This window comes from Cavia porcellus, unplaced genomic scaffold, assembly GCF_034190915.1.
Source record: "Cavia porcellus strain 051 isolate PalLab524CR breed Dunkin Hartley unplaced genomic scaffold, mCavPor4.1 scaffold_3, whole genome shotgun sequence".
Classification (NCBI taxonomy): domain Eukaryota; kingdom Metazoa; phylum Chordata; class Mammalia; order Rodentia; family Caviidae; genus Cavia; species Cavia porcellus.
In genome coordinates, this window is record NW_026947486.1 from 12,157,172 (window position 1) to 12,175,195 (window position 18,024).

An 18,024-nucleotide genomic window follows, 5' to 3' on the forward strand; every position below is an offset into this window, starting at 1 on the left:
ACTTGCTAGCCATAAAGGAAATGAGATCCTTTCGAGGAACATTCTCAGATGTTAGTGAGCAGACTGAGCCAGGGGCCACCTCAGAGACTCAAGTTAGGGGGGCCAGGGTAGGGAGCAGTTGCAGTCTTTTACGGAGGACCTGGCGGATGCAGAGAGAGAGGCAGGTGACTACAGAGCCTTTCTGTGGGAAGTCTGGCCTTGGCTGGGAAGAGTCCAGCCATCTTCAACAGCCTGAATACTGCTTGAGTACAGGAGAGTCAAAAAGACTCAGGTTGGGCTGGAAGGGGAGGATTATTATTTTTTCTACTATTAAAAGGTGAAAAAGATAGGAAGGGGGTTCTTATTCAAGAGCATAGAATATACATGTATAATCCTGGTACTATCCCCGAACTAGTTTGATTACTTGAAGAAACAAAATAGAAATTTATATTAATAACTAACAATATCTTCTTAGCTAGCCACAAAAACAATTCAGCTATACTTAGTAAATGTCTTCAATAGGTGAAAAATGGTATGAGGAATACCTGTGATTTTAGAATATTAAAGTTATTTACACAAAATGTGCACAGGATATTCTTTCTTTCCTGGCAAGGTCTATGCTCTAGGTAATGTATTTTAATCTTCTGAATAGTGGAGCAGAAACTTCTGCATTTTCATTTCAAACATACTATTAATTGAAGTTCCATAAGAAGCCACCAAGGGGAGCTCCAGACCTGACATAATGAATACCTAAATGTCAGGGCTCACTACAAATGTACTTGACAAAATTACAAATTTTAATTGTGCAAATTTAGAAAAAAAATATGAAGCCTCTGAATTTTTCTTGGAAATTTCCAATATCACTAATTTTTCCCTCAAATTCTCCTAAGTATAAATCCAATAAGTTACCTGCCAATCTTAAAAATTAACTTTAGAAAACATATAGTTCATGTTGATGTAGCCATACTTGGAAGATGTACATGACAGAACAAGCTTCAATAAATAATACTTAAGCTGAATGTGCTATGACTAAAAAATGATACTGTTTATGCCAGTTTATATATCCAAATATAGATTTCTGAATCTCATTTAATAGTCACTGTAAAAATGAATAATATAGGTTGGAAGAGGTTCAATTTCTATAGGGAAAAACTATTTTAAGAAAGAAACAAAGAAACTTCGGGGTTGTGTTACTCTAGCAAAACTTTCTTGTTTACAAATCACTTAACATTCCAAATATAAACAATTTTACAAAATGTTGCAAGAGCTCACATCCCTGTAGTAAAGTCAGTCATCAGTGCATCAAGGACTTAATATTCACTCTCAAGACCTGTTGTGATTATCTGAACAATGCTATCTCAAAAGAAATAGATAATTTTTCAGATTCTTAGAAAGAAGAACTACCTATATGATTTCTTAACAAGGGAAATGAATGCACTTCCTGGAAATTATGATCTGTATTTTTTTCCTTAAGAGACTACTGTTTGTCCTTATGTCATCCTTTGTAGCTTTTCTATATTAGGTTTACACTTTAGCCTGCAAGTTCAGGAGCTGAGGAGATCTGCATGGAAGCAGGGCTGAATAGATGGAAGGGACCTCCTCTGTTCCGTTATCTTTGTTGTAAAATTGGTGTGCAGTGATCTAACAGCACAGGCAGAAACAATTTCCCAGAAAGCAAAAACATTCAGCCATCAGCAGACAGTTAGTTAAGAACTCAGAAAAGGTAGGGGTGGTTGGTTAGAGTCATTACCTCACAGGATGAAGACTGAGTGCGGTAGCTTGGCACGATCTTGAAGGTAATACTTCCGCGCATTTCCCTCTGGAGGGGCAAAAAGGGTCTTTTTACAAACAAATGTTGCACATGAAAACATAAGAAACCATGCAAAACGTGTGGGGGAAATTAGTGTAAGTCACCTGATGTCACACAGGTGACATTAAATGAAACCTAATTATAAACCAAGGACTGCTCACACGAATAGAAGTTTCTGGGAAAATCCCAGCAAAGTCAAGGCTGATTGATCTGTTTCTAGAAATGGGTGCAGATATCTCTGCTGGTTACCTTTTTATAGACATGAAGACAAAACACTTAAATGACCTGTCTTTCACAAGTGACTATAAATTGAACTAGATCATAGACTAAGTAATTATATAAAAATCCATTTATGTTACTCTGTGGTGGTATACTCCATAAAGTTTGCTTTTTAAAACTCTATTAATTTTGGTTTTATTTTTTATTATTGTATTGCTACTGTGTTTATTTCATACTTCATAGACATTCATTATGAGGAAAGCTGGCTGCTACATTACAGTGAGAAGAGAGATCAGAGGTCCAAAACATCTCCCTTTACTCACTGTGGTGATGAACACAGGCAAGGCCCTGCCACTCTGCTTCTTAAAAACACTCAAAGCCTAATATGAACACAGACTTTGGACATGTACAGTCAAATCATAGCCTGGTTTTTAGGGACTGTTATCCCATCTGTGCTGCAAAGAAATCTACTACAGCTGGCTATGACTCAGCTAAACACGGAAAGAGGTTTCTGACACTGCTGACATGAAGACAGTTGAGATCTGTGAGAAAGTAGCTCACATACATACACACACTGGTAAGGTTTTCTTAAACGTTTTGTAAAGGGACAGTTAAAGGGTGAAAGGACAGGGTTACATTGCTAAAGGTGGGTAAAATGTTTCCAAACTCTATTGCACTTAATATTTTCCTATAGATGCAACTTGAGTCCATAATGCTAAGTGAAATCAAACACAGGCTAAATATCACACGATTTCTCTTATATGAGAAGTCTGAAATAGAAATAATTTGAAGAGCAAAATAAAAGATAACAGGAAACGGAGACAGACTTGGTGGAGATGGGAGGGGATCTGGGCATGGTGGGAGACAGGAGGGAGGTGAGGGGAAGGGGATGTAAAAGGAACGAGATGCGATATATATATATCCATACCCCACAATGAATAAATGTATTATGCATCACACATATATAGTAATAAAAATGAGTTCAAAAGGCAGAGAAAAACAAAAAAATCCTACTTGAAAATTTTTATAAATTCAAGCTCACACAAATGATGGTACCAAAAACGCTTTATAAACAAATACCTGTTATTTATAAATTCAAAAAACAAATGAATGAACTCAAAGTTGATCTCAGATAAATGGGAAAACTTTTATTTTCTTACAAGCATTTTTTGCAGTTGTTCCACTGTCTGGTTAGCCACACTGATGCCATTGATTTCTCGAATTTCATCACCAACATGAAGTGTGCCTAAGAAATCACACACAAATTTGTAAACATGAAATGATATATGCTTTGTAGTAATAAAATTCAAAGGTGGCAATATACTTTTTAAAAATTCAGCTGAATGACAATAGTTCAGAAGTTGATTCAAATTTGGCTGTAGCAGAATTATTTAATTTAATAATCACTTACTTATTTAATTCAAAACAGATACATCTATTTGTGGAAGGCATTTTTTGTTTACTTTTCTGAGACAGGCAGTATGTATAGAGGTTTGAAAATATGACTTCTGGATCCAGACTGTATGGTTTGAACCCCAGCTTCCTCATTTACTAGCTTTAATATATTGGATAAGTTACTGCAGCTGTCCATGACTCAGTTTTTACTTTTGTAAAATGTAGATGAAAATAGCACCCATCTCATAGGATTGTTTTGAGGACAATATGAATCTGTTAAAACTGTTCTTGGCACATGGTACTGTGTGTGTGCTGCTGTTACTATCTAGCAAACATAAGATGAACACTGTCAAACCTATAAGAATTGTGATGTAATGATATTTACAGAACATTAAATTTATATTAAACACAATTTAATATTTTATAATAATCATAGTTATTTCAGCATCCTGCAATATTTTGGCTGGAAAAAGTGACTGAGAATCAATGTTCAGAGTGTTACTGAACATTGTGCTTCCTTATTTTTAAGTTGTACTTTTATATACATACTGATTTGGCTTATTTACGAAAAGCTAACAGTATCTTCCAGCAGTACATACACCAATGGGGATAATTAAATAATATTTAATTAAATAATGAAATGATACTATGCCTGAGGCTGTTTAAGAATAATCCAGGATGGTGAGTAGAATGGAAAATATAGAAGGACACAGTGTGGTCATGAGTAGCTGGGCTATGGGTGCATGGTGACGACTGCACTATGTTGTCATAATGGGTGACCTTTTGCTTCCAATATGGCTGACTTAGCACTCAAGGACTTCCTCACAATTACATTTCACCTAGGGCATACTTCTTCAAGAGTTGCTAGTCTCATCAAAGGAGTACAGTGCTATAAGAACACTTCCCATTTTCATCCCCACCCTCTTTTGCACACAAAAGAATGCTATCAGTTGAATCTACAGTGGTGGCAAACTAACATGGAATGACCCAGTGGGAAAGGTAGATATGCTTGCTAGTTGGATTCTGAGCTTTGGGCCAACATAAGTTAAAGAAGCTACACCCAGGCTTCTGTAGGAAAGCAAACTCAGATCAATAGTATTACATGGCTACTGGAAGAATAAGGAACAAATTGTCTTTGACAGAAAGCATTCTCAATTTAGGCCTACGGGACTTTCACTAATTAGAACAGTCAAGGAGTTCACAATAGAAGATTACCAGAAATATAATCATGCAAGCTGTGAGGTATGAGAGTTACCAGAAACAGTAAAGATTTAGAACCTTAAGGACAAGTGATGCTGCAAAGGTAAGATAAAGAATTTAAAATAGTTATATGTTAAATATTAGAAAAAAAATAAAGGACTCAATTGCAAAGATAAGTACTCATTAAGAGGCTACCAGATGTGAGCAGACAAATATGAAAACAAAAAATAAAAAGTGACTAGTATAGTAAAGCAAAAATATAAATGCTGAAATAAGATAATGTATGGATGAGTTAAATAGGAGTTTTAGATAACAGGAGAGAGTTTTAGTAGGCTGGAAGATACACTAACCAAAAAATTATCTAGAATGTAGGTCCAAAAAATAGACATAAAGAAAATAGGAAGCAACTCACCATCTTGTTTTGACTGATTTTACTCTGTTTTGTTTGATAGTATCAAGTTTGAGGGTATAGGCAACTACTGTAAAGGCAATGAGATTCACTATGATGCCCATTCTGGTTTGACTATTATCTTCTTTTGAAGTCTTATAAGGTTTCCAATGTTTTGATTTTATTGGTTTTATTCTTTACTGTTTTGTTCAATCTTACTATACCTGATGATATAGGCAATTCTTTTTTAAGATAGCAAGAGGCACCATGGTAACCATTGTTGATTACCTTGTATTCTGTTTTTACATCATGTACTATGTCCATCTTTTTGTTTTGACTGACTCAATTTTGTTTTGTCACATTTGGTTTTATTCTCTTCAAAAAAAGTAATAAGAACTGTGGGAGTGATAAAACCCAAAATGTGTAATTGTTATTGTAAAAAAGAGGAAAAGAAAGTGCTCTAAAGGATATAACTGCATATATATTTAAGTATGTAAGAGAGATAACCATATTACTGACTTTTGTTGGATCATTGAACAGAACTGTTTGCAGTCTTACTGTTTGAATGTCCACTTTATGTGCTTTAATTGTGTAACTTGAGCAACTATTTCTAAGATGACAATATGTAATCTGTTAACTAGTGATTTCTTACTGTTTATTTTTTTGAAATTCTGTATTACTTGTAATACAGTTTTCCTGTTTTGTTTTATTTCTCTCTTTAAATAAAATTTAAAAAATAAAAAAAGAAAATAGGAAGCAAAAAATAAAGAATATGTGAAAAACATATTAAGAGATATGGGAGAAATGTCTAGTATACACTAACTGGAGTTCAAAAAGAGAACAAATAACATTTGAAGAAATAATAATTGCAAATTTTCTTGAACTGATGAAAACATGATCACGTAGATGCAGGAAGAACAATATCCAAAACAGGATCAATAAACAGAAATCCCTTGTGAGACACAGTGGAAGTGTAGGACATCAAAGGCCTTTAAAATATCCATAGAGAAAGGACAGATTATCTACAGAGCAAAGACAATTACAAGAACATCTGAGTTTTCAGTATTAGTGTCCTCCAAAGGATGTTTTGAGATGCAACAAGGAATGATGAGCAAATAAAATCACAAGGATTTATAAAACCCAAATCAAAGTGGCCATATGTTTTCTTTTTTCTTTTGGTACTGGGGATCGAACTCATGACCTTGCACTTGCAAGGCAGGTGCTTATGCCGCTGAGTTAAATCTCTAGTCCCATATATTTTAATGTTAATTTAAATGTTATACTTTTTTTCAGTACTGAATATTGAACCCAGGGGCTCTCTGCTGCTAGGCAAGCACTCTAGCACTGAACTACATACAGCAGTTCCCTTTTTTAAAGAATTGAGGCAGGGTCTTGCTAAATGTTTCAGGCTGGCTTGGAATTTGTCATCCTGCTGCCTTATCCTCCTGAGTACCTGGAATTACAGAACTGGCTTAAATTTGTAGATTTAAAACAGGTCAGACCTAGAACACAAGCAATAAAAAATACGTAAGACAGAGTATTATCAAATTTAGGGTCCCATTGTCTTTGTATTATTTAGGAATGGGATTTATTGTTTAGAGTATAGAAAGTTAAATATGCATGATAAAATTTCAAGGGAACACTAAAAGGATAGAAATAGAGTGCTAAAATTCTAAACTACCAGTGGATGTACTGTAAAATGAAATAAAAATACTGAACAAGGTACAGGTCTGTAATCCTAGCACTCTGTGAGGCTGAGGCAGGAGGAACACAAATTCAAACCAATCTGGGTAACTGACTTTGTGAGACTGTGTAGTCTCACATATACACATAAAAGGTTGGGGATGTTGTTCAGTGTGAAGGCCTCAGGTTCAATCTCCAGTACCCTCCCCACCTACACACAGAAAAATAAATGTATATAAAAAAGCAAGATGATACAAATCATCACAATAGATCTTATTGGACTAACTCATTAAAAGATAGAGATCATTAGAGTGTGTTAAAAAATATAAAAACTCAACTTTAGAAATGTTTGAAAGAGACACACTAGAGCATATAGGCACAAAATAATTAGAGACAAAAGGATGGAAAAAGATACGCTAGTAAATACTGAAACAAGGCTGGAATAGCAACATTAATGCTAGATAAAAATTCTCACATAGAAAATATTAAGGATAGAAGTTGTCACTAGATACTCTTACACCTAATAGCACAGCTTCAACTATGTAGGGTAATACTGAGATATCTATAAATGGAAATTGACAAAAATCTACCATAATAATAGGATATTTTAACAATTATTAATAGGTTAAGTAGATAAAATTTAATCAAGATAGAGAAGATTTGAATAGAAATATTAACAATGCCAAGCTACTCATATTGGGAACTCTGTATGCAACAACTAAAAAATACATTCTTTTTAACTGCACGCTGAACTGAACCATTTATAAAAATGATTACAGTGCTATGACATAAAACAAGTTTCAACAAACCTCAAAGGAATGGTACATACAGGCCACATTTTGTGACCATAAAATTAAGTTACAAGTAAATCACAAAAATGTATACAGAAAGCTCTCCATAAAAACCCATGTATAAATACTTAGAACTAAATTACAATAAAAATGCTGTATATCAAAACTGTTGTTACAGATAAAACAGTACTTAGAGATTTCAGTTTAACCGCCTATATTAGAAAAAAAGACTAGAAATAAATGAAGTAAATATCTAATTTTAAAAGCCAAAACCAATAGAGAGTAGAAGGAAGGAGGTAACAAAAATTAGGTCAGAAAGTAGAACCTCCTACTCCATTCTAAGAATTGATCCCAGGGCCTTTGCACTGAGCTACCATTCCCAGCCAATCTGTTTTGTGTCTGTCCCTGCTCACCCTTGCCTGAGACAGGGTCTCACTAAATTACTGAGTTGCCCAGACTGGGCTTGACCTTGGGACCCTTCTGCCTCAGTCCTACAGACTGCTGAGATTTCACATGTGTACTATCATGCCCAGCTCCAAAGTACACTTTTAAACAAACTTCTGCCAAGGTTTGTTGCCAGAGGTTGGTTTGTTCCAGTTGATCAAGAGAGAGAAAAAAAAAAGGGCACAAATAAATAATAGTAATAATGAATTAGGGAGCATAATGACAGAAATGGCCAAAAATAAAATACTAAGAATAAGCTAAGAATAGAATACTAAGAATAATACTAAGAATACTAAGAAGAAGCTTTTTGAAATCATATTTTAAAAACTAGGAGCAGAAAGTCTGTTTGGATATAGATGTCTCCCCTACATCCTGGAGTGCTATGTGATACTCTGTCTTCCATGGCCTCTAATGCAGTTATCTGGGATCCAGGCCAGCAGAACACTAACATATCCTCTCTTCTCATCTGTGTTGCATGTGCAGACAAGTAAGAACAAATGAGGTCAACGGTGATGAAAAGCCAAAGGTAAGTTAAACAGATCTTTTATATGGATCATAAAAAATACTTTCTTTGCTGAACCATAGGAAAAAAGTTAAGGACAGCAAAGAAAGTAATACGGATGAAACTTACCTTGCCTGTGAATCATGCCTCCATGCATAATTCTTGCGACAATACAATGATTTAGCTCATTCATTTTTAATGTGATTCCCTGTAGAAAAAATTAAGTGAAAGTATTATGATGAGACAGTGCTTTGTATATTTGTAATATTGTTGTGCATATTTTTAAACTATAACAGTTAGAAAAACATTAAAGAAAACATGGAAAATGAAGATTCTCTATTACTTTATATACAAATTGTTCCATGACAAAAATACTATTTTTAGCTTTTTGATTACTATAATAATAGTGTGTACAATTTTATACAGTGCTTTTAAATGTTGGTATGAGTATTTTCTATGTTGTTTTATTTTTCATGTTGCCAACTACCTTTTAACTTTTTTATTGTTGCATAACTGACACACACATATTTAAGGTGTACAATTTGGTAGATTCAACATGCGCAGACATATGTGAAACTATCATTGCAATCAGGACAGTGACTGTATCTCTCACCCTCAAACATTTCCTTACGCCTGTTGGTGATCCACTCTCATCTCTCTATAGTTTCCCTTCCTTCTCCCCCAAGCAACCATGGATAGGCTTTGGCTGACTCCAGATTGGTCTGCACTGTCTATTGATGGACTCACAATAGTATGTATTCTTTGTTGTTGCTTTCTTTCACTCAGTGTTCTTATTTTGAGATTCCACCATATTGTTGCATGTATCAACAGTTCGTTCTTTGTTCTTGCTGAGTAGTAATATTGCATGCATTGCTTCTAGCTTTTGGTTGTATTCCTGGGTTAATCCCCACTTGGCTGTAATATATTCATGCTTTGTGTCTGATCCTAACGCACAGCCTATGATAATACCTTTTATATTGTTTATATTTTAGTATGTGCTGCTGAAGTGAGCACCTCTCAAAATTTTAATATTTTGTTAATTTGCTTTGCTAAAATTATGTTTAGAATTTTGCTTTTACATTCATGAGAGATACTGTTTTGCAGCTTTTTTCCTTGTAATACTGTTGACTAGTTTTGATATCAAGGTAATGTTGGCTTTATACAATGAATTGGGAAAGAATTGCTTCTTTTTCAAGGTTTTGGGAAGTTTGCATAGAATTAGTATTATTTCTCTACTATGTTTGGTGGAATTCACCAGTTAAGCTATCTAGGCTTAGGGTTTTCTTTAAGGCATTTTAGTGTTCAATGTTGGGGACTAAACCCAGGGCCTTGTTCATGCTAGGCAAATTCTCTACCACTGAGCTATATTATAGCATCTGAGAAAAAAATTTTCTTGTGAGATAGTGTTTTGTTATGTGGTTCAGGCTGGCCTTAAACTATGTAGCCCAGTCTGACCTCAAACTCATAGTGATCCTCCTGCCTCAGCCTCTTGAGTGCTGGGATTACAAGTGTGTGCCACCGTGCCCAGCTTGAGAAATTTTTTAATAGAAATTCAATTTTAAATAGTATAAGGCAATAAATTCTTTCTTTTTCTCTTTGGTTGTTACTGGGGATTGAACCCAGGGCTTTGAGCATGTTGTCAGCACTTTACCAGTGAGCTATATCCTCAGCCTTTAGTTTTTTTTTTTTTTTTTGAGATAAGGGCATGTGAAATTACCCTGGCTGACCAAAAATTTGCAATTCTCGTGCCTCAATTGCCTGAGGCTGGGATTATGAGTATGTGCCACTGTGTACAGCCAGTTTATATCTCTTTAAGTGAGCTTTGATATTTTTTTCTTCTATGGAATTTCCCACTTCATCTATGTTGTTGAATTTATTGGCATAAATGTGTTTATTTTCATTTTCTTAATATTCTTTTTTATAACTGTGGAATGCTACATCTCTTGTGGTTGATATTCATAATTTGTATCCTCTTTTTCTTGTCCTAACTGTGCAATCAATTTTCCTGATTGGTCTAATGTGCTCAAAGAAAAAGCGTTTTTGTTTTATTGATACTCTATTGAATCTCTATTTCATTGATTTTGACTTTGAGCTTTGTTACTTCTTTTACTCATTTTTCATTTCTTTTTTCTTTAATTTTTTGAGATAGAAGCTGAGAACATTGATTTGAGACATATCTTCTTTTTTAATATAGATAATAAGTGTTACATCTTATCTCTACTGTTTTAGTTGCATGTCACAAATTCTGATACGTTGTGATTCATTTTTATTCCCTTTAAAATACTATTTAATTTCTCTCTTGATTTCTCCTTTATCTATGGGTCTTTAAGAATTATGCTATTTACTTTTCAAATAATGGGGATTTTTATTTCTGTTATTAATTTCTAATTTGGTCTTGTGGTTTGAGAATATACTTTGATATTAATATAGCCACTTCAACTTCCTTTTGAGTAATGTTATCATGGTATATCATATCTTCTATCCTTTTACTTTGAAACCATTTTATTTATGTGTAAAGTGCATTTATTACTAGTAGCACATAATTAAGCTTTCTTTTTTTAACCCCATCTGATAAACTCTGCTTTTTAATTGGAGGAATCTAGACTACATTTAACATGATAATTGATACAATTGGGTACAAATATATTTTCTTGTTATTTGACTTATACTTGTTCCAGTGATTTTATGTTTCCTTTTATCTCTTTTTCTACCTTTTTGGGGATTTATTTATTTTTATACTGTTTTTCTCTCTGTGTTGTCTATTGGCTACAACTCTTCATTTTATTGTTTTAGTGGTTGTGTTAGGCTTTACAGCATTCTTTAACCTAGCAGTGGCACCTTCAAGAAACACTATACCACTTCACGCACAGTATAAGGACTTTATAATATCTATTTCCATTTCATTTCTGCTGATCTTTGTGCTTTTATCATAATTTACCTTCTATAAGTTATGAACTTGAAAGCACATTGTTACTTTTGTTTAAACAACTAAGTACCTTTGAAAGAGATTTAGGTAGTAAGAAAAAACTTATAAATTTACCCATGTAGTTACTACTGTCCTATCCTCCTTTCTATAGATCCATATTTCCATCTCTTATCATTTCCCTTCTGCCTAAAGGGTGTATATGCCTTTCATACATCTTATAGTGTGGGGCTGCTGAATTTTCAGCTTTGGTATGTCTGAAATGTTTTTATTTTGTCTTTGTTTTTGCAAAATACCTTGCCAGTCTCCCCAGACCCTTAGCTCTACTCTCTCAATTCAGAGTCTGCTTGCTGTGCTGCAGTCTTTTCTCCTGTTCTGTGGCCTGGAAATTTTTTTCAAGGTACGAAGGTGGGGCAATTTTGGGGTCACAGGGCTTCCTGGGAGCATATCACTCTTAGGGAATGGACATATTATACAGGGTCCAAAAAACAAAATAGATCATGTAAGTATAATCTATGTAATAATACAATGCTTTGAATAAGACAATGAACAAAAAAGCCATATTAAGTGTGATACTTACGCTCTATCACTGAAAATGTATTTTCTATTTTACATAAAATAATTCCTATTTTCAAGGCAATCAGCCAAAAAAAAGAGAAATACATGTAATCACTATGATTACAGAAGACACAAGAGGGGCCTTTTAAAAGGAGATTTTAAGGAGAGACTTAAGGCCATTTTATGTTTTCTGGAACAATGACTCAGGGATATAGTTTTATGCATTTTCTCAATGTTTCTGTGGAGTGTACCTTCATACAAGAGATCAAGCCGCTATCATTGGGTTGCTTCTGAACATGGTGATCACAAGACACCTTGGGCCCCCTTCCTGTGGTCCCTTCTACCTTTCTGTCTGCTTTGATTTGCTGACTGCTACCTTTTTTTTCTGCCTCTTCAACACAGCCTTCTCTCCTGTCTATCTCTGACATAACTGAGCTTGTTCAACTGGGCTGAGCTATACATTTACTTACTTAAGGTAAATCACTAATGTGATTTGCAGATGACAGCAACTTAAACTTTTGCTGAATGGGTGAATGAATATGTAAAGCAACTGAACAGAACATTTGACTTTCAAAGCCAAGAGGCACCTTGGGGATCACTTAGTCAAGTGGGCTATTAGAGAGGAGCAAACTGAGGCCCACTAACCCAGAGTTTTATGCCCACTCCTCAGGCCTGGAGAGCTGCTGACACCCATTTTCTTAAGTCAAAGAGTTGCCAAAAGAGTACCAGAAGGGGTGAGGTGATCTGCATACATCTACTTGCTAAAGATTATAATATAGGAACTGACAAAGGGCAATTAATAAGGATTATAATCAGAAAGTCTAGAGTTGAGGGTTTTCTGGTAATTGTGATCAGAATCACTGCTCTATAATTCTTCCTTAAATCTAGAAGGCAACTGGTTGACTTTCTGAAGTAGGTAATTTGTTTCTCTATATTCCAGTATTTTGCTTCTATGCTCAGGAAAGATATAAATGCATCAACCTGAATGTTTAGGATGTGACCCCTCCTCTGAACTTGGAACTTGTTCATTGTTCCCTGTCTCAGTGTCTCTATCTCATTGTCAATTCAGCTGTACAAACCTAAGGCTTATGGGCCATCTTTGATCCTTGTTTTTTCGTTACATTAAAGTTGGCTGACTTTATTCTCTTGTTATTTCTTAAATTTGTTCACTTCTTTCCATCTTGATATTCCATCTCTCTAGTTTGGAGCCTTATCACCTCTCCCTGTATTACTGCACTAATAGTCTCTTAACTGTTTTCCCTAGATCCACTTTTGTCCTCTCTAATACATTCTTTTTTTTTTTTTTTTTTTTTGGTACCACAGATCGAACTCATGACCTTATGCTTGCCAGGCAGGCACTTACGCCACTGAGCTAAATCTCTGGCCCTCTAATACATTCTTCAGAGTGTATTTCTTAAAATGAAAATTGGACCCAGCTTCTGGCTTAAAACTCTTCATTAGTTTCCCGCTGTTGCTAAGGAAAATTAACAGAATCCTTGTGTGGTTATGTTCTGGCCACTCAACTTGCTGCCTACAGTACAGCCATGATGCCTTCGTTACATCTGGAAAATATACTAAGACCCCTTCCACTGCCAGGCTACTCTGTTTACCTGAATGGTGTCACCTCTCTCCACCCTCCCCAAGCTCTGCCTGCTTGGTTACCATCAGGGAGCCCTTTCTTCCTTGATCTTCTTCATCTATGAGAATGAGGAGGAACTTTAGCTATACTTGTATTTTAACTCTATTTCTCACACTGACAAAATTAATTCATATTAAGTAAGTAGGTGTGAATGGAAAGAATCTTATTTCAGAACTGCTATTCAATTCTTTGGGTGCCTTCTGAATTAGTCTTTCTTCCTCTAATTTTGGTAAAGGCAAAACCCTGGAAAATACCAAATTATAAAAGGATATTTTAAACAATGCATCAGACATTCACTTTCTCAAAACCAGTACTAGCATTTCACACTGTCCCTTTCTTTAGTATGCTAAAGATTTTACATTCTGGAATAATACACCAGTATTAATTTTTTCCTTTGGTAAAGTTGAAAGGCAGTTATGAAAGGAGAGGTGAGGAGGGTCAACTTGTCTAAGAAAATAGTGTTAGGCAGCAATTCTAGGAAATAAGGGCAGAGGGGAACTGAATATCTGGGAACTAATTTCTTTAGAACTATTCATAGCCTTCCCCCTTCTCACCTCCAACCTCCTAATCATAGTACAGGCTGAAGTTAGTTGAGCTAACTCAAGTTGTGATTTATGAGAGTGTAGAAAACTTTCCTTTCATACTTACCATTGGTTCATCTGTGTTCTTTTGGAACTGTACCAGCCGAACTCTGGTCACGTTTTCCATATCCATGTCTCCGTTAGCACTTTCTGGAGAATCACCATTTAAGTAGGGAGAGGTGGGAGGAGGAGTGACCCTCAATGCTTCATCACTGTAAACTTCATGTGCCACTACGTCGTGAGTCTGAAGTAAGGCCTAGTATTTTTTTATGAAAGAAGGAAAACATTAGTAACATTACTTTTCTAGCAGAAATCTATTATTATTCTTTAGTTCTCAAAGATATCTAATATTGAAGGAGAGCTCAAAGTGTATAATACCTACTAATAAGCAGATCCCAATTTCTTTCTAACAAACATTGTAATAGGTGGTGTCATGATTTATGTCTGTGGCCCCCAGGCCTCATGAGTTTGAATTGTGCATTTGTTATTCGTTATTGTCTAGTGCTTGGATTGATGGTGTCAGTTCTCCACCCACAAAGGGGTGGAGCCAGGATGTGATAATAGGAAGAAGGTGTGTCTTGCACTTTGCTGGTTCCTGCTTGCTGTTTGCAGCCGCCATGAACTGTGGCCCAGCCATGCCCACTTGCCTTGGAGCCAACTGAGTGTGGACTGAAACCTCCAAAAACTGTAAGAAATAAACCTTTCCTTTCCCAACTTGGGCTTCAGGTATTTTGTCTCAGCGACGAGTAAAAAGTAACTAAGACAGATGGATTAGAAAAAGAATGAATGCAGGAATGAGGGAAAAAATCGATGAATGGATATGCTTATTGATTACCTGGGCTACAGTATTATCTAATGCTATGAACATATGTCCAACTAACTTGTTCAAATAAAGGTTAACATACTAAAATTTCAAGTGGGGTAGCCAAAAAACCATTTACAAAAAAGATCTGGAAACTCTGTATTGAAGTTTAAATGGAAACAAAAAGAAATGATAGAATAATTGGTATATTGAACAAATTTCTTTTGTCAGTGTTACTAATGATGACAATTTTATATAACCCAAAGGATAAAAATAATTTACAATATACAATTTAGTAAAAGAAATTTAAAAACTATAAAAATGCATTTGAAAAAATGTAACTTCATAAAATATGTGCTATGGAACTCAAAATCTAAACCTATTTAATGTTTTTCTTTATTTCTATTTTTTGAAGCACTTGCCTAAATAAAAAATTTTTAAAAATTATTATTATGAGTTCTTTTACAAAGCCCATGAACAAAGAAAGAAGGATTTCTCTGTACCAGTATCTGTATATGTCATCTTGAGAGGTATAAAAAATGTCCCTTGTTTCCTTAAAAAATGACATCCTTTCACTTATTCTATTTTTTTTGTGTTTTCATAAAAACACATTTTAGTAAACATGAGGATTTGAGTATTTTCATTTCACAGAGAATTCACAGCTATCAGTCTGCTTGGAGCTGTAGATTTTTTAATATGCATTTGACTATAAACTTAACTCTATTTTAATCTGTGATCTGTTATGTAATGAAATATCTGGAGATAATGAAATGCAATTAAAATTGCTTTAAAAGTATAACCCTTAGCGCCTGAAATTTATTTAATTAAAAGGCTTATTGCAACATGACTTGGCTATTTTAATTTTAAAGGTATGACTATGAGGCAAAAATAGGGGAATAGTTCTTTTGGTCGCAACCACCATCTCCCAGGCATCTGTAAAAATGATGAACACAAAGGGAAAGAGGAGGAGGAGGAGCTGGTATATGATCTCTAGGCCTTTTAGGAAACACAGGGTTGTTTCTTTGGCCACATACATGGGAATCTACAAAAAGGGTGATGTTGTAGATATCAAGGTTATCAGTACTGTACAAAAAGGAATGCCACACAACTGTTACCATGGCAAAACTAGAAGAGTCTACAGTGTCACCCAACATGCTGTTGGCATTGTAAACAAGCAAGTTAAGGGCAAGACACTTGCCAAGAGGAATAATGTGCATATTAAGCACTCAAAGAGTCACAATAGCTTCCTGAAATGTGTCAAGAAAAATGATCAGAAAAAGAAGGAAGCCAAAAAGAAAGGTAGCTGGGTTCAGCTGAAGTGCCAGCCTGCCCTGCCCAGGGAAACACACTTTGTGAGATCCAATAAAAATGAGCCTGAGTTGTTGGAACCTATTCCCTATGAATTCATGACATAAGCTGAGGATGGAGCTCTGCCATTTAGTATTGGTGATTAAGTGTTCTAGGCCCTACTTAATAAAAAATCATCCTGTGTTGTAAGGATGGTTTCCTTAACAGGTGTGGGTGCCTTCATCTCAGAAACAAATATTTAGAACATTGTGTTGGGTAATTACTCTTCAGTGTTTTTCTTGCTGAAAGATATTGCCCAAATGGCCAAATATTTATGAAATATTTATATTGACTTGAAGATCTTGTAAATCACCATGGGGAAAATATGTATTAAAATAAAATGGAAGTCACTTGAGTTAAATAAATGGAAGTCCATTTAAGTTAAATAAATTGTTTAAAGAACCAAAAAAAAAAGGGAAACAATGTTGTAGAATTGGAAAGAAGATGATGCTGATTGGTCACTAGTAGACAATATGTTTGGTGCAATCTATAGATTGGAGTTTCCAATGGGAACAGCAGGTATTGCCAACATCTCAGATAGCTGCTCAACTCAAGTTTGGGTGAGGGATGCTGAGGTACAGTACATAGCTGGAAAGCAGGCTCCAAAATGGGCTTAGACCTTAGCTTCATCACCCAGTACCCTGAAGGCACCCTGCACTGGTATTCCTGAGCCCATGCACAGAGGTTGGGCCATATGGGCAAAGCCTTCTTCTGGTTTAATTGTGATCAACTGAGGAAATTAAGAATTAGGACAGAGGGCAAAAATCAGTAAAAGGCCAACTACAAAACTCCATCTTCTAAAACCAGCTTTACTATATCAAGTGTAGATATGTCTTTCCTAACTTATGAATTTAAAAAAGTGCTTTGTCTGGATGGCGGATGTGCAGACAAACAGGCAGCCATGTTTTTGTCAGGGTACCACCAGTGCCGGAAGTCAGATGGGTTAGAGAAAAGAAATTTATACTACATTTTGCAAGTGATTTCTATTCATATTTTAAATTATCAAGCCAACACTTATATTTAATGTCTTTTTATGTAATAAGAATAGGCCCATAATCATACAATAATATCCAAATTGAATTTAAAAGAAAAATATTTACATAATGTGTCAAAGATGGTCACCAATGATAATGACCAAAATTTGCCATGGTAAAAGATTGCTGCCACAAGATCAAACTTAACCTCAGGTTCTAATTCATATGCAAACAGCAAAAAAGAGAACTACTTACAGATTATTTTAGAAAAAAGCTTAAAAAGCTGTTAGAAGACGAATTTTAGGTTTGGGAAGTGGTTCCTCTGATGTTTTAATTACAAATTATAACATGTAATATTTCTTAATGAAACGTTTATGACAACCCAAAGTGTTTTAACTATCTTATTTCTAGAAATTCAGCATGCATGCTTTGTTGTAAAGTATCTTTCATTCTAAAGCTTATTTCTTTTTCTTTTTTTATTTAAAGAGAGAGAAAAAAACAAAGCAGTAAAAGGGTACAAGTAGTACAGAATTTCAAGAAAAAAATACAGTAAGAAATCACTAGTTAATAGATTACATGTTGTCATCTTAGAAACAGTGGTCCAAATTACAAAATTAAAGCATATAAAGTGGACATTCATACAGTGAGATTGCAGACAGTTCTGTTCAATGATCCAACAAAAACTCAGTAATATGGTTTTCTATCCTATACACTTAAATATACATGCAGTTATATCCTTTAGGCCACTTTCTTTTCCTCTCTTTTTTACAGTAACAATTACACTTTTTG

At 34.9% G+C, this 18,024-nt stretch overlaps 2 protein-coding genes and 1 long non-coding RNA gene across 16 annotated transcripts in view; 2 read left to right on the forward strand and 1 right to left on the reverse strand.

Moving 5' to 3' along the window:
• The window catches only part of Cask (calcium/calmodulin dependent serine protein kinase), a 379,314-nt gene that overhangs the window by 39,293 nt on the left and 321,997 nt on the right, over window positions 1-18,024 (reverse strand). For all 14 annotated transcript variants that reach the window (XM_013151957.3, XM_003469430.5, XM_013151955.3 and 11 more), the window contains 4 exons: window positions 14,180-14,368; window positions 8,541-8,619; window positions 3,169-3,254; window positions 1,730-1,798 (listed from right to left, as the gene is read on the reverse strand). In XM_013151957.3, coding sequence (XP_013007411.1) covers window positions 1,730-1,798; window positions 3,169-3,254; window positions 8,541-8,619; window positions 14,180-14,368 — 423 coding nt within the window. The remainder of the gene's footprint in view (window positions 1-1,729; window positions 1,799-3,168; window positions 3,255-8,540; window positions 8,620-14,179; window positions 14,369-18,024) is intronic.
• Window positions 8,347-14,752, forward strand: LOC134475418 (uncharacterized). The gene is made up of 3 exons (XR_010046518.1): window positions 8,347-8,435; window positions 9,076-9,162; window positions 14,615-14,752. It is a non-coding gene; the product is annotated as an uncharacterized LOC134475418 (long non-coding RNA).
• On the forward strand, window positions 15,856-16,329 carry LOC106027589 (large ribosomal subunit protein eL21-like). The gene has a single exon (XM_063245678.1). It carries the CDS (start codon window positions 15,856-15,858, stop codon window positions 16,327-16,329), a length of 474 nt encoding a protein of 157 aa, XP_063101748.1.

Coding starts and splice junctions, on each gene's coding strand:
- LOC106027589 (XM_063245678.1), top strand. CDS start 15,856: ATGATGAACACAAAGGGAAAGAGGAGGAGGAGGAGCTGGTATATGATC.